Source organism: Anomalospiza imberbis, chromosome 3 (assembly GCF_031753505.1).
Source record: "Anomalospiza imberbis isolate Cuckoo-Finch-1a 21T00152 chromosome 3, ASM3175350v1, whole genome shotgun sequence".
Classification (NCBI taxonomy): domain Eukaryota; kingdom Metazoa; phylum Chordata; class Aves; order Passeriformes; family Viduidae; genus Anomalospiza; species Anomalospiza imberbis.
Window position 1 is genome coordinate 58,421,857 of NC_089683.1, and position 16,620 is coordinate 58,438,476.

The 16,620-nt window shown below is 44.6% G+C and overlaps 1 protein-coding gene across 2 annotated transcripts in view; it reads left to right on the plus strand.

The window, feature by feature from the left end:
• The first annotated feature begins 1,838 nt into the window (after positions 1–1,838).
• AKAP12 (A-kinase anchoring protein 12) overlaps positions 1,839–16,620 on the plus strand; it is a 30,261-nt gene continuing 15,479 nt past the window's right edge. The window contains exons 1-2 of one of the 2 annotated variants that reach the window (XM_068184595.1): positions 1,839–2,086; positions 11,366–11,552. In XM_068184595.1, the coding sequence (XP_068040696.1) occupies positions 1,949–2,086; positions 11,366–11,552 (325 nt within the window). In that variant the 5' untranslated portion in view covers positions 1,839–1,948. Of the gene's footprint in view, positions 2,087–11,365; positions 11,553–14,388; positions 14,557–16,620 lie in introns of those variants that run through there. The other variant, XM_068184597.1, reaches the window with a different exon arrangement.

Here is a 16,620-nt window from a genome sequence, read left to right on the forward strand (position 1 = left end):
TGAGAAACTCCCTGGCAAAACCCTGATCTCCCCGTGGCACACACCGTTCCCACCTTCTCTGTGTGCCACTGAGCCCCACAGCCAGGCCTCCCCTCTCCAAAGCCAAGAAATCCTCCATGTGTATGCCCAGGGTCCACGGCTGAAGGGGAACCCAAGATAGCTCAGCAGCAGTTGGGCTGGCCTCCATTCTCAGGTGCACCCGCAAAGGAGCAGCTGAAGGCAAGGGAGAAAGGCAGATTTGGTGGGGAATGGAGGTGGTGCCGGCTCTTTCTCCACCAGAGACACGGACATCGAAGGATGACAGCCAGGAAAGGCTGGGAACAGGCTCCTTGCTCCCTGTTGTGAGTGCTGGCTGGTGGGTGATCTAGAAGTACTGGGTGGCTATGGGTAAGTTCTACTACAGGGACTCGGGCGCTACTTAAAGCTCAGACCTGTATCTCCTCTCTCTCTTCTGAAAATGAGGAAGACCAAGCAGAAAGGGGGAGATATTTATCCCAGCTCTGTGATCAACAACACCAGTTTTGTTCTGCTGAACGCAAACCATTCCAGTGGGTTCTTGCATTAGCTAAGGGAGATGATGAAAATGCTTTTTCAGTCATTGACTTGATGTGTGTTGATTTTTTTTAGGGAAAAAACTGACCAGCGTGTGAAGATTAGGCCCTTTATAGAATGGAATTTTTTCAGGATTTCTTTTTTTTTCTGAATGAAACAGTGCTTTGGTGGGTGAGGACTGGTTTAAATGTTCTAAAAGAAATTGTGTCTGTACTATGAATTCTTCAGACTGTTCCTGAGTTTAATCATTAACTCTGTATAGGACAGGTACATGCATATGTTTAGGAAAAAAATTATACTTATGGTGAAGAACAGTTAATGGATCCATTTGCTACGTGTTTGGCACATTGTGGTTAGTTTAATTTAATTTGTGCACTATTTCACTGCTGATACCTTTGAAAGTACCAGGTAAGAGCGTGCCTACATACATGCTGGTCCTGCTTTTGTGGCATGGGAAAGATGCTTTGTGTATTTTGGGCTAGGAGAGAAACTACCCTGTTCTTGGCTTTCCTTGCTTGTGCCAGGATCTGGCATGAATTAATAACTGGGAACCTATCCTACATGACAATAAAAAAACCCAAAAAGCAAACAAACAAACAAAAAAAAAAACCACCCACAAACAAAAAAAAAGTCCAAAAAACAAAAATGCGGCTTGATTTTTTTTTGTTGTTTTTTGTTTTTTGTTTTTTTTTTGTTTCTTCAAAGTTGCCTAAGACATTGGACCTTACATTTCTGCATCAGCTGAAATCTGGATATCCCTCAGGCAGGCCCAGCATGGCTGAGGTCCGGACCCGGCGCTGAGGGCCGGTGGCCGCGGAGCCGAGCGCGCAGGGCAGGAGGCGGCAGGAGGCCCGCGGCGGGCGAGGGGCAGCGTGGCCGGGCGGGGGGCGCGGCCCCTGGGCCGGAGCCCGTGAGGGTCCCGGCGGGTGGGCGCTCGTCCCGCTCCCGGGAGAGCGGCGAGGGGGCCGAAACGCTGAGTCAGCGCCGCGGTGCCGGCGCTGAGGGCCGGGGGCCGGGCGGCGCCCCCGCCCCGGCGGTGCCCGGGAGGGGCGGGGAGAGGCGGCAGCGGCGGCGGGCAGGGCGCTGCCCCCCTTGGCCGCTCCTTATCAGCCCGGTTTGATGCTGCAAGGCGTGTCCGGGGATCTGCTCATGTGATGGAGCAAGAGGCAGGCGGGCGGGGGGACCAGGGGAGGAGGTGATTTTCCTCGCTGCCCTTGCTCGCGCTTTTTTTTTTTTTCCTCCTTCCCCCCCGGCTGTTTTTGTTTTTTTAAATTTCCCCCCTCTCGCGTCCTAAAGGAGTTTGCGGAGAGCCGGGCTCCTTCATTCCCGGCTGTGCCACCGCCGCCGCCCACCGCCAGCCCCCGCCCGCGGCTCCGCACGGCCGCGGGGCAGCGCCATGGGCGCCGGCAGCTCCGCCGAGCCGGCCGCCCCGCAGGACGGGGCCGGGGCCGCCGCCGAGCCCCCCAGCACTCCCCCAGAGCCGCTGCCGGCAGAAGACGCGGCGGAGCCCCAGCCACCAGCGGAGCCCGCCAAGGTAAGGCAGGGGCGGCGGGGGGGACGCGAGGCGGCGGCTCCCGCCGCACCCCCGGGCGGAGAAACTTTCCCGCCGCGGTTGCGGCCACCTGCCGCAGCGCTGGGCACCTCCCGGGCCGGGCACGGAGCCGGGGCGCGGCGGGGCCGGGACTGCGCCACGGCCGGCGCCGCAGTCATAAAACTCCCGCCGGCGGCAGCTGCGGCGGGGCGGGGGGCGAGGGCGCCGCCGCTTTTGTGTGCGGCCGGGGCGAGAGGAACCGCACCCACCCGCGGCGAGGTCTGCGCCAAGGAGCCTCCTGACTGCGGTCCTGCGGCCGGATCGCCGCGGCTCCCGCGGCTCTCCGCAGCCCCCCCACTCCATCCTCTCCCCTCCCGAGGGAGCAGGTGGGAGGCGCGTCGGGGCGCGGCTCGGCAGTGCCTTCGGCTGGGCGCCAGCCGCGCTGTGCCCCCTTTCCCGCCCCGTCCCGCACCCCGGGGCTCAGGCTCACCTGAGCCGCCGCCCGCCGCCGCGGGGAAGGGGCGGCGGTGTCGGCGGCGAGGGCTGGAGCCATGCCTTTGGTGCGGCCCGCTGTCGTACCGCATAGGGGGCAATGGGGGAGGGACTCCCGAACTCCCAGCCCGTGGGGAGCAAAGGAGCTCTAGGTATGTGTGATTTAAAATAAAGATGTTGAAGAATTTTAAAGAAATTATTTTAAAACATGTCTGGGGTTTAAAAATAGATTATGAATGAACCCATTTATCCCTCTGGAATAGGCGCGTTTAGGGGATTTTGGGACTGAAAGAGAGGTTATGTGCATCTGTGTGTTTACATAGTGTGGCTTTAGGGAGTTTGTGAGGGGAGAAATAATACCACGTTCTGCCGAGATCCCCTTCTTTGGGCTCTTCAGAGTTTGGGTGCTCAGAGCAGGGAGACTCCGAAGTTTCTCTGACTGGTGCGTGGGTGTATTAGAGCTTGAGAACCGGTTATGACTTTGTTTCTTTGACCTTGTGGTTCAGATTTAACTTTCAAGTTGAATTTCCCATAGTTCCTGGCTGCCACTAGACCTCCTCGTGCGTGTTTTGACAGATTTGAAAACCACATTGCAAATGAACTTTAACTAAGATTTTTTTTTTTTTAACAAAGTAAGCATTGGGGATTGGTGTTGGTTAACGAAATATTTAGCAGTTTTGTTGGGCAATTTTAGAATTCAGATGCTGATGTTTAGAAAAGAGAGAATTTATATTGGGCAAGCATTTGACTATTGTGGTTGTTTAAAATTTAAGATAATGCGACTTTGAAAAAGAGATATAATATTCATAGCCGTGTTTATCCAGTTACGGGAACTAAGACCATCTAAAAAAAGAGAATACATCAATACTGTTCTCAAGTACAGATTATTATTAATACTGTGTTTTATGTCTTCTAAGCTTTAGGAAAAATGTCTTCTAGTAGATTTTTGCCTGATTATTCAAGTAGGACTGTTTAAAATTGGGCAAGTTCTATTACCATGTTGCTGCTGTAAGAAGTTGTATGACTGCTGTTCTCCTAAACCATCTGGTTTTGCCTTCCATTACATTGCATAAAAAGAAAAATAGGTTTTAATAAAGTTTAGTCATACTTTTTTTGTGTCTCATTTAGTCTGTCTTACTAAAGTAAAGTAACTTCATGCAGATATGTGACAGTTTTTCATCATTATTCCTTCCAGCTCTTTGAATTTGAAAATTACCAGGTCTTGCAGTGCCCCTGGAGAAATCTGTAAGATAGATAATTTCTTTGTGGAAGATTGGGAATCTTTTGGAGGGTGGTCTTCCTTCTTGTGTTTTCTAAATTAAAATGCTTATTACAACCCTTTTAGAAGAAAAAATTTCAGAAACTGATTTCAGTGGAATCCAACTTGAGTGTGCCTTGGCAAGGCAATTACAAATGAACTGTCTAAGCAGCTAGTCTTATACAGGGTATAAAATCTCAGAAGTTGTGCTTTCTTTTGTGATGTGAAATCCTTGAAATACTTAATTAAATATCTTTCATGACGTAATTGCATTTTTTACAAGATGAAAACCTCTTCGCCTTTTCTTCTAGAAAGGAAAAAATGTATAGTCATTAAGCTGTTTTATTATTCACATGTGACTCTTTGGCCAGGTACCAGTTTTTGGGTGTCCTGGTTACCAAAAGGGAGGCTATATATTTTGGTGTTGCTCACTTCTGCAGTCCAAGGACCCTGGAAAGCGCTTGGTCTACAGAGCAAGGGATATTTAGGAGCCTTTGGGCACTGGCTTGTGAACACAGCAGGTTAAATGTGGGCTCATGTGGTGAGCACCTCAGCTGTTGACCCAATCTTCTCAAAAGTTCCTGGTGAATTACACACAAAGCAGCTCCAGAGTTTCTAGCCTGCTACAGTACTAGGACTTGAAATGGGTGGATTTCTTTACTGTAGCAGACAAGACCTAAACTCTGGCAGTGGAGGAGCTGCTCCTTATCTTGCATAGCCACCCCGCTGTGGGAAGCCATCTCTGCAGGGAAGTGTGAGACATCCTGATGGTACTAATCCATTCAGCTGCTTGAACTGAATTAATCAGATTGGTGAATTGACACCTGAGGTCCTGTTGAAACCAAGGGGCAGGGTATGGTTCTACAGAAGGCTGATTTTTGTGATGGAGTTACCTCATTGCTGTTTTAGCAGCAATGTTCTTTCCCCCCTCCTTTTCTTCCTCCCCGTTCTTCCTTTTTTTGCCTCAGATGATGCAGTCTCACTTGGCTGTGTTGTGTCCTAACCTTACCTTTTTGTAAGCAGGTTAAACTCACTAACCCTTCAGGAAACTGAAACTTATTCTTGCTGGACCATTTTCCTGATCTGTTTGTGAGTTCATTTGACTCCTACATTGTAGAGGTAAGACCAAGAACCAGGAGACAAGCACTTCCAGCAGGGCAGGAGGGGAAATGAAAGAAACTTCTCCTGTTGGTAGCAGTGAGCTGGTGAAAACTCATTGAAACCTCAGGGGCAGACTGTCCTGAGCAGCACGGAGGCCTGAAGCTTGGCCTGAGAAGGATTTACTGGATTTCAATAGTGTTAGGAAGTGGGAACAAGATCTTTTTGGTCTTGAAGAAGGCCAGACAAACCTTTGATGTCCTGAGCTGACAAAAGCCGTGGAAATGTCTGGTGAGGTGGTTCATGTTCTCCTGCTTCCTCCCGAGAGCACCTGCAGCTTCTCCTTTATTGCATCTGGCACTGTGCGAGCTTGTTCAAGGAGCTAAACCCTTGGAAAACTGTTGCAGTTCTTTGGCAAGGTCATTTTCTGCTGATTTTCTGAGATGTTTTGGCTTCTGGGACTCAGCAGAAGCTGCAGGTACAGGGGAGCAGGCAGGATCTTGTGTCTGGACTTGGACAAGAAGTTGGGTGACACTTCTGTTGGTGGTGACATGTGACTGGATTGGTTTGGGCATCTCTATTTTGTGAACACCTTCTCTGTTCATAGCAGTGATGTGGCTCTCATCCAACTTCCAATTTTGATGCTAAGCATCGGAGAGATGGAAAAAATGCCAGCGTGGTGCCCTCCCATGGGACAGAAGGTGACTTCAAGCCATGTGGGCAACACCGGGATAACAGCATCATCCTGCCAACGTTGCAGCTAACAGTGACAATCACACACGTGCCACTTTTATTTTATTTGGAAGTTCAAGGTGGCAGCTTTAATACAGGTTTCTTTCTGTGGCCCTGTGGAAGGAGCTAAGCTCTGCTGAAACAGCTTCCTGAAACAGTGTAGGGAAACTTCCAGAGAGATAATCTGGAAAAAATATAGGAATGCTAATAAGCTGTTCTTTCATCAAAATATAGGTTTGTCAGAGATAATACTTTAATGGGGATTGATGGTTTGAAAATGTGGTGTGGTGGATTCCTGGCTTGCTGGCATGCAAGGGCCCCCACTTGAGCAGCAAGTCATTCAGACTGTTTTCGGGATGGTTCCCATTTCTGAGTAGTAACTTGATTATGCTACCTGTGTTGTAATGAGAGCAAGTGTGTGCTAGACAGTAAATATTTGGAACTGTCTCTTCTAAAGAGGTTACCAGCTGAGATGTCAGAGTGTCTTATTGTCCGAGTGCCTGACAAATAACAGCTGGGGCAGACTTACATCTGCTGTTTAAACAACTGCGTTCTGGTGAGGAAGCTGAGTCAGCCTGAAAATACTACGTTAGCAATGGTGAAACTAATCTTATTCAAGGAAAGTCCCTGGACTGTGTCTATGGGAGCCCCAGTTTGAGATATTTTGTCTGAGGCTGCAGAGTTCCTCTAGTTCAGCAGGGTCTGATTCCTATTAGATACTTCTTTTCCAGCTGGGGAGGAAGAGACTGGTACAATTCAGTGGTAAGGTTTGGACAGCTGACCATGCCTGTGGAGTGGCCGGGGTGCAAGAATAAAAATGTGTAACTGAAAAAATGCACAATGGAAATTGGTGTCATAGCGGCACCAAAAGCATGAAATAGCCCCCTAATCATATAGGAGATAAGAGGGAGGTGGTAGAGGGAGTGGTTGGCCACTTTGGAAGCCGAGGCAGTTAGCTTGTGTTTGATGTGGTAGAGGCTAAGGAGATGCAAAGAGGAGGCTGGGACTTTGAAAGTCCTCCAGGTTGGAAATGCAAGCCTGGATGTGGTTGCTAAGAGGAGAGGACCGTGTTTCGTGCTCAGCCCTTGGTCTGACTGGTCCTTAGAGCCTGGGTAAGCTATACCTGTGAAATGCTTCCATAAGATGGTGTCTGAAAGAACTTAAAGCTATGAGACCTGGGAAAGAGCTCTGTTTGGATCAGGCTTCAGAATAACAGATTGAGGGTAGTGCTTCTTTCACAGGTTGCAAAAAGAGATCACAGGGATGAATTGGGTGTAGAAACTTACTGGTGTTTTGGGTGTTTTGTTTTATCCATTTGGATTTTGAGGGTAGTCATCCGTAAGGAGGTGCCACTGTGAAGTCAGGCTGACAATTGGGAGAGAATAGGGTAGATAAGGAGCTGAAAGGTGCAGAGAAACTTCTTGGCTTTATCTGCAGGAGGCAGAAATAAGGTAATCAAATTAGGTGCGCTGTTATGTGCCTTACAGAGGAAGGACCTTGTGTTTTCTTCACCTGGAACTTGCAGTATCCCACAAACCTCTAATGTATAGCTAACAAAGAGTTGGAATGATCAAATTTTTTTCTTTTCCCAAGTGTTGGTGTTTGAAGTTCTTTTTAATGGAGCAGCGTGTGCTAAAAGCAGACTCCCTGAGTACAGCAACAGTCTTTCCCAGAGTTTCAAGATCAAACTTCAGGAAAAATATTAGAGACCATTATGTCAGTTTGCTCAGTTGTTCAGACAGCTGGATCTGGCTATTTTAGTAATCTAATGTAGAATCACTGTAGCAGGATTGACAGAATGAAGCAAAATTAACTCTGGTACGTTTGGGCCTGGTGTGAGGAATCCCTGGAATGATTTGGGTCTGGTACAAGGAATGTTGGGAATGATGGTGATTGCTGGTGGGGGAAGAGGCTAGGTGCTGTGAACCCCTCAGGAATGGTGCCTGAAGGAAGCGTCAACTAATGCACAGTTGAGATCGGGGGCCTGCAGTTCATCCACATCTCATGCAATTTGTCGTGGTAATTTATCCATTTTCAATTTTGTTTAATGGTTTGTTTTAGTTAGACCGTGTTTATTGCTGTCTAACAGTTGGGCCCACTGCTGGATGCAAGATGGAGCAGAGGCTGCTCTTGGTTAGAGTGACATGGGCAACAAGCCCTGTGCATTTTAGTCTCATTAGCTGGGTGTCTGCCCTTTGCTTCCATCTTTGTGGTGAATGTGAGGCAAATATGAAAAAAATATACACAGGATGTATAGTAATGGCGTGACAGAAGCTGGAGTGGTGCTTTGCTAATGGCCCTTTGTTTTGGGAATGAAGAAGCTGAAAGATCAGTGAACTGGATAACCAGTTCCCCTTGGTTTCTCCTGTGTTCATGAGACAACACATTCATAAATTAATAATCAAAGGAGTGTAATGAATGTGTGCCACAAAAAACTGATAAATGTTGGTAAACCTGCCAAATGTAATGTCTCATTACTTGTAGATAAATGCATGAAGATGAGCAGAGAGATTCCTAATACTGTGAATTTTTGTCTTTTTAAATTTTGTTTTCACCCATCTCTTTAAACTCTGATGTTGTATTTGTCTAAGCTTTACAACAATTCTCAATGGAATTAAGAGCACTGCTCACCAAATTAGATATAATTGGACTAAACTGCAGTTTAGATCCCTTCAGAGAAATGAAGCAGTTAATGTGAAGGAAAACTGAAATTAGTTTCTTTTGAGGACTAATGCAGTGGGACAGACTGCACTGACCCTCATAAAGAGCCTGAGCAACTTTTTTTAAAACACAATTTTTTTTTTCTTTATTTAAACTAATGATGCTGTTATGTCTCCTTTCACTTTACAAACTCCCCAAAGGTTTCTTCTCCTTTGCACATGTTTTAATTTGGAAAAAATACTATTGTTTTATTAGTTTTGATTATTCAATTATTTAAAGCAGAACACTTGATTTGAAAATATAAGTTTGCCTTCCCAAGGCCAAGAATCACATCCAACTCTTCCCCAAGAGACTGGGGTAAAAAGGTAGGGTTATATTGCAGGTCTGGTCAGATTTGAAAATATTGAGGTTTTCCATGTATTTACATTTTTTACTCAGTTGTGACAGATGGATCCTGTTTCCAAAACTGAATTTATATACAGAGTGAACAGGGATTATAATTATACTGGCTAGTTGTAAAAACTGCTTATAGTCTTACATTTAGTGATGTTTTATATTTAATTCTGTTTTTCATACTGGAAGATATTGCAGATGTAACAGATCCAAAGTGTTATCTGCTAGACCCAGTGACTTCTGAATTTTGGTCTGAAATCACAAATCTCTAGTATTATATAAAGTCACTGTTTTCCTGAATGCACCAAAACTCTAGAATAAATTCAGAGCTGGGGTAATAGTAAGTACTACCATTGTTAATATTTTATCATAACAGTCTGTGCTCAATTTAAAAAGGAGACAAGCTGTACTCCGTTGACGTACCACCTACCTTTGTACTCTGGTTCTTTGCAGAGTCCATTGCTGCTTATCAGGCAAATGGTTGACTCTGACTGTACATGTGTGTCTATACATGGGACTAGCTTTAAAATGGTGTGCTGCCCAGGGGAGGGTTGGAAAGAAAGGCAAAGAAATCTTTTAATAACGTGCGGAATGCTAAGATACTCAGTGCTGTTGCCTTTCTTGTGACTTTAAAGAATTGTTGGTGCTAATTCTGAGAGTGTCATCTTGAAATAGTCATCCATGGCTTTTTCTTCAGATAGCCAAGTTTCCTGAGAGCTAGTCAAGTCGAGGTTGATCTTGTGTTTGCAGGACTAGCAGTTGTCTTTCAAGAATGAATAGTTCAAACTTATTGTTAAAAAAATAGTAATGGTCCTCTACCAAATTTGTACTGAAGAATCTTAAAGCCCTTTCAGAATTAGGTTGTTGTTTTCTATGTCTTGATTTTCTTGCTTGTCTTTAATGAGTAACTCCCATTCAGCTAATGCTGTGTGGAACTGCAGAGGAGCTTCCCAGGTTTTACGTGCCTTTGTTTGGTAGTGTGGTATCTTCATCCCTCCTGAGTTTCTGTGTTTTAGATTTATGGGAAGGATGATGTGAGAAGCGGGAATGTAATCTGAGTGTTGAGCCATTCCGTATTTCTTCTATTTAATATCTGGTCTCAGCATGTGAAACTCTAAAGCCAAATTATTCCATCTGTGGTATTGGCAGTGGAGCAGAATGGGCTCCTTTTTCGTGAGGTGGATTATGTGGCTGTGAAAGGCAGCTTTGAGGAACGCAACAACGCCGAGTGGAAGCAATTTGGCTTAATTAAGGGCTTCTGAACTGAAAATTGGGAACCTGAATGCACACGCTTCATTGCCTGTGGAAGTGGGGTACAGCGCTTCTCCCAGATATCACCCAGCATGTGAAAAGAATCTGATAATTAAGAGGAAAGCCCTTTTCCTGGCACTCTGTCTGTTGATTTGAAATTCTGTTTCAGCAGGCTAATTACTAGTAAAAATAAATAAATAGATTTCCCCATTCAGGTTTATGTAGGGGAGGCTGGAAGAGAGTCAGTCGTCAAGAATGTGGCATCTTCCTGATCCCAGCTTGGTGTTTCAGGCATGTGGTTGTTAGATCCCATCTTTCGATGTAATATATCTGTGGTACCTTTGATTAATTAACAGGGCTTCAGTGGCAGTATTTTGGGAGTACAGACAAATCATAAGACAATGATACATAATTAAAGTTTGCTGTTCCACCAGAGGAACTTCAAACCTTCACTTCAGGAATAATGGTTAATTAGTTGAAATGGTTTCTGTTGGAAGGTAATAGAATCAGTTGGAGAGCTAGTTCATTAAAGGGTAGTCAATAAATTAAAGGGTAATTAAGTCTCTTATAATGACCACAACACATTCCATTCTTTTAAAATAAAAATATACTTGTGAAAGTATATATCTTCTTATAGGGCAAGCCATTTCAAATGCTGAAAATAATTAAAATGTGTCAAGTGTGGAAGCTGAAAAACAGATTCTTCTTTTTGCATATATTAGCAAATCTAGAAAAAAATATTTCAAATGCTATAGGGCTGAGTCTCAAAGAATTGCAAAGCTCATTCCTCCCATAAGAATAGTTTCTGCCTAATAACAGAGGTCCAAAAATTCTAGTTTTAATCTCAGTTTCACTGCATTTCCTCATGGGAAATCCATGTCTTCTGCTTTCTGTCCTGAATAGTTCAGTTTCTTTGTAGCTGTATTGTTGATGATGATAAGATAAGCACATTAGTAGAGGAGCAATACCAAAGGCTGTATTGTAGAGGGGATTCATTCATATATCAGAGCAGTTACACCAGACACTTTGATTGAATAATTTCTTTCCATCAGCTAGATTCACCTTATCCTGGAGTTTACCTTCATGGAAGAAAGCAATTTCTACACAAGGTTATAGGCCATTGTCTGTAAGATCTGCTTCTTCCACGTATTTCATGTGGGAGAGCAGAAAGATAAATAGTCCCAGATTATGTGTTTTGGGATCTTTTCCTCACAGAAGTACTTTCATTAAATTAAAGTTAAAATTGCTTGCATGTATGTATTCAAACTGAGAATGAAAGAACAATATTCTGTGCGCGTTGAGGGGGAATCTGGCCTAGTACTGACATTTTCTTTTTCTTTTCTTCTTTCTTTTATCTTTCCCTACTACCATCCTTAAATCAATATTTGACCACACAGGCTTTAAATGCAAGTTTACCAGTACGTGATATTAGTGAAGACAATTTGAAGGATGATGCCTCACCAGAGGAGCCACTGCAGCTGGGAGCTGTTACAGCATCTAAGGAACTGGATGGGCAGCAGTCAGAGGTGGCTTCACCGCTCCAACAACCACCCAGAGAGCAAACAGAGTCTGCTGGAACAAGTGGTGAGTACAAACATGTGCTCAGTGGATGTACCACATAGGCTTGTGTGCTAAATGGGATGAGGAGTAGAAATAGGGCTCAACTAGCTGTCTGCTACTGAACAGGTATTACTCAGGTGATCTGTTGTTGCTCAGGTGCTTCTTGGGCACTGTTTTGTGGGAGATGTTTTCTCTGTAGGAGAGAGTTCATATGACAAATGGCTTGTGGACTGAAGGTGGTGTCAGTGGTGGACATCCACCTGTTAGGAACAGCTCAGTTTCTACTTCTCGTGTTAGTTCCTGCTGCATGGGCCTGTCCCTTCCTTCATAAGGCAGAAATCCTTCTTATGTTAATTCTTTAGTGGTATTAATGATAAATTATTCTGAACTCATAGGAAGGGACAGGCTGCTAATCCGTCGGTTTTACCTTGAGTAAAGTTCCCTTTCCTACAGCTTTTAATTGGATTTGCATTGGGACCACAAAACCTTTCTCATAGAGGCATGTGTGTTCTGTCTTAGGAACATCTCCCTTGCCTTGCTGCACAGTCATGAATGTGCTGTTCTGTCTCCTGTGTGATCTGGCAGCCCATCTTTCCTGCTCTCCTCAACCTCTTCTTACTTCCCTCTGTTCCTGTTCACAGGCGTGCGTTGAGAGATCTGCTTCAGCGGTCCAGCTGCCTGCTGACTTTTTGGCAGGATGGCAAGAGGGAGGGCTGGTTTTCAGTCAGAGCAGGCATCTAATGCTGGTGGTGGTGAGCTGGAAAGGGATGGTGACAGGGTATGAGACACTGTCTTAAGTGTCAGCCTGTAGAGTGCCTTTTAAAATGTGTGTGTAACCCCTGGTGTACGCTAGAGTTTGAATCCTGGTAAAAGCAATTCTTTGTCACATCTTTAGATTAATTGCCATAATGCTGTTATCCCAGTGGAAGGCTACCCTATCTTATCCTGAGCTTTTTGTACCTTTTTTTTTTTTTTTAATTATACCAGCAGCAACTTTTGATACTATAAAATTGAATGCAACTTGTTTTATCTTTGATGAAACTCCAGTTCTCTAAAATTTTACTCTTAAATGGACAGGGATGAGGGGAGCATAGTTGCTAAACAGAGTCATAAAGGAGGAGAAAATATTTGATGTTTGGAAATAGTGTCAGAAGATTTCATGTTGATATTCAGCTTCTGGACCAGGTAAAAGAAAAGGCCGTTAAAAGGGTGTGAGTTTCAAGTTAATAGTCAAAGATTATAATTATTTTTGAATAATCTTGGATTGTAGTTTCAGTTGTATAGAAATCACATTCCTAGGGTATGTAATGAAGAGGTGAGAAGCCTCCTCTGAGTTTAGGTAATAATGTGTAACCAGTTGCATGGCAAGATGTAAACATACACAGCATTAGGAATTTGAGTAGAGTGCCTGAAAAACCTTGGCTTTGTTTTGAGAATCATCTCTCCTATTGGCTAATATTCCTATTCAGTGGAGCCAAGTCTACATGGTAGCATTGAAAGGGAAAACAGTACTATCTGTTTGCTCTTGAAGTGAAAAATCCCTTTATGAAGGTGATACAGCATGTATTTACTGGTGAGGATAGATGAAAATGACATCATCTATAGAGACAAATAAAACTTGCCCAGTTGGGCACTGAAAAGAGTTCTTCAGGTAAAGGTTTTGTTCAGATGTTTTTGTCCACTCCTCTGGACCTTAGAGAGTCTGGTCCAACTTATCTGTCCTTAGGCAGACGAGTAAAGGTGGAGAAGAGGTATCTCTTGGTTGCTTCATGCAGATAAAATGTTCCATTTTAGTGCTACACTTTGTGTTCTCCACTTCATGTTCTCCACTCATAGTTTATTTCACCTTGCTGCAAGTCTAAACTCAGAAATAAAGCATTGTGGCACCAAGCACTGAAACAACACAAGTGTTTGCCTACAGTAAAGAAGTGTTTATGATTAAAGTTTTTTTGGTTTGGTTGATTATCATCATTATTTGAATCTTGCATTCAGAAGACCACTTGAGATGACCTAGACGCAATAAAGTTGCCACTATAAAATTAAATTATCCAGATATTCTGGTAAATTGGCTGGGAAGTTATCGCTGAGAGTCAGAGAGATGAAGGCTCAAAGTATCATCAGAACTTTGGAGATATTCAACATAATCAGTTGTAATCAAAATAGAAATACTGTTGCTATTATAGGAGGACACCTGTATTAGATACTGAGCCTTTACATTTTATTTTATTATATTGCATTCCTTTTTTTACTATCAGTAGGAGCATTAATTATAATAATACAAGTATCTGGAGTAACATGTTTATGAAACTCTTGATAGCAGAACTCGAGGCAATTTATAAGTAATTAGGTTGTAGAGAATTCCAATTAAAAAAAAACCCTCCAGACAAATGAAAACAAAACAAACCCAAACCAACCCCACAGTAACAGGCAAAGGAGCAAATATTTCAGTGTGGAAAAACAGAAGTGGTTTTTGTATGGTTTTGTTTATGAGGGACAAAATCCATGGGGCTTTTAAAGTAGCAGCTGTTGAGGTTGGGTGTGGATGCCTTGTGGGAAGCTGCATCAGGAAGGCATTACAACAGCGGGAACTGAAGCGGGCGGTTCGAAAGCGGCAGCCGGCGCCTCTTCCCTTCGGGGCAGAGGCAGATAAAGGCTCGAAGCGGCAGTTCCGAGACGGAGCCTGTGAGGCACCACGCTTGTGCCGGCCAGCGGTGGGAAGAGCCGGGCGGGCGAGGGGCGGTCCCGGGCGGGGCCCGGGGCTGTCCGGGACGGGGTGGGAGCGGCCGTGGGGCTCGGGCGGAGCTCAGCCCTCCGACGGGCAGACTTCCATCAGGCAGGCTCTCCGTCAGCCGTCCCTCCGTCCAGCCAGCCGGGTGCCGGGGGCTGGAAGCGTCGCTGCCGCGGCCGCCTCCCTCTCGCTGCCGTCGGCTGGAGCTGCCCCGCGGCCCTGGGAGGAACCTCGGAGCGGGAGAGGGGATTCGTGGTGTCAGTGTGGCCTCAGCCATGCTGGGGACAGTGACGATGGCGGGTAAGGCTGTGTGGCACTGCCGGGTGCCGGCACACGCGGTTTGCTCCCTGGGCTCAGTAGCGCCTGGGCTGTGCGGGCGGCAGCAGCATCCCGGGGCTGCGGCGGTGCGCCGCTGCCGGAGAGCCTCGGAGCCCCGAGCCCCCAGGGTTACCGACTCTGGATTTCCTGGCAGGGCGTTAGGAGTTAAAAGGTCTGCCTTAAGCATTTTTATCTCGGTGAGAACCGCTTCCAAGCGAAGGTTGCTGAAACTTCAGGAAGTGTGGTATCTCCTCAGCTGGACGTACGATGTGGTACCTGTGATACGAGGCTTTATGAATGTGGAGGTGCTAACTGGGTGTTCTGCAGGACGGGGCTATGACCTGGTATCTGAAACTGGGGAATAGAAAGAAAAGGTAGTGACCGCACTGATGGTGCTATTTTACATCAACCAAGCAATAAGGCAGTAAAATACCTTAAGAGCTAAACTTGGTGAAATTGGAGGGAATATGGAAGTTAGCATCCTTTATATGGTGTAAAAATATTTACATGAGAGAAATGAAGCTGTTGCTCTACTGTTGTGTCATCTTAACAAAGCAAAATTCAGAGAGGATTAGCACCGTGGCAAGGGGGTGTGTATATGTATATGTGTAGGTGTATGGGGGGCAGTGGGATCCCAGCCTGCAGTACCAAAAACTCGATGCTGTGTGTGCTGAACTCTGCACATCTTACTTAAGGAATCTGCATGCAAGCCACTGAACCTGAGAGCTAATACCATAAAGTATTTGGGCTTTTTCAAAAGATGAGTTTTGGAGGAGCAAAGAATTAAAAGAAAAAACATAATGTTTTTTCAAAAAACTTATGTCAAAGAAAGACAAACTTACGTCTTTCTCTAGGAGACAAAGTGCTATTATGAAATTTAAATAAACCCCTGGGTTTTTGTGTTGTTTTTTTTTTTTTTCCCTAAAGATAGCTGATTTGCATCAGAAATTCTCTCAGATAGATGATAGGGCTCTAGCTATCTAGGAAATCTTTATTTTCATTGTATTAATAATTACTCTCTTATATATTGTTTGCTGGAGCCAGTGAATGAATTCAACAAATAGGGGGAGTTTATTCATGCAAAATACTCCAACTTTACAATACATATTGACAACAAAGCCTGTAGAAGTGCAGCTCCATTTGGAGCAGGCCCTGGGGAGGATAGTACGTGATTTGAATCAGTGAGTAGTGGAGGAGATATCCTACTGCTGTTTACAATAGGGTTTTCATTAAACTCGATGCTTAATGAGCTTATCACATGCTGAGTCTTTTTCCTCAAGGGTTCTCTATTTTTTTTATTTCCTTTTATTGTTAGCAATTAAAGGTTAAACTGTTTTTCAAAAGCAATGTCTTTATAGGTTTGCACAGTTTTGATTGCTTGAGGTTTTCCTTATTTAATAATTCCTATGGAAGAGCCTTAGATTTTCACTGCAGCACAGCTGCTTCTATAGTACATTTCCCAAGAACTGCATTTAGCTTGTGGTATGTGTTACCATTTCTTGGAAGGGACAGAGAACTTTGTTTATTGGTATGCAGGAGTGCATTAAGCTGTCATGTGTCTAATTAGTGCAGATGCAGCTTCATCTCCTTTGTAGTGAGTTTGTGATGTTTACATTAGTTTTTATGTGGTCGCTTTGATAAAGAAAAAATTTCAGTCTGCTTTTCATTGTTCATTAATCATTAGGGGTTCTCAAAAATGTCCCAGTGTTTGCTGGCCTGTATTGCTTATCCCATCCTTGTTGCTAATGGAGCCATGAATTTTTTTCCCCTTAAAGACCCAAGTGCTAGAGTTGCGTCTATCTTACGTTTGGTGAATAAATTTTATTTTAAGAAGCAGAACCAAGTCACTGAATGTGCAATGTGGACAGCATGTCTAACCATGAAATTTCATAAATATTTGTAGCATGCTGGTTTGGTTCCCAAACAGAACAGCTGTGCGGGTCTGAGAGCAGTTTATTATTGTGAGTGTATTTAATGAAGAATTTTTAACTACAGCAACTCTATCCAAGCCATAGCTAGTGACCCTTCTGGCTTCAAAAGTCTTCT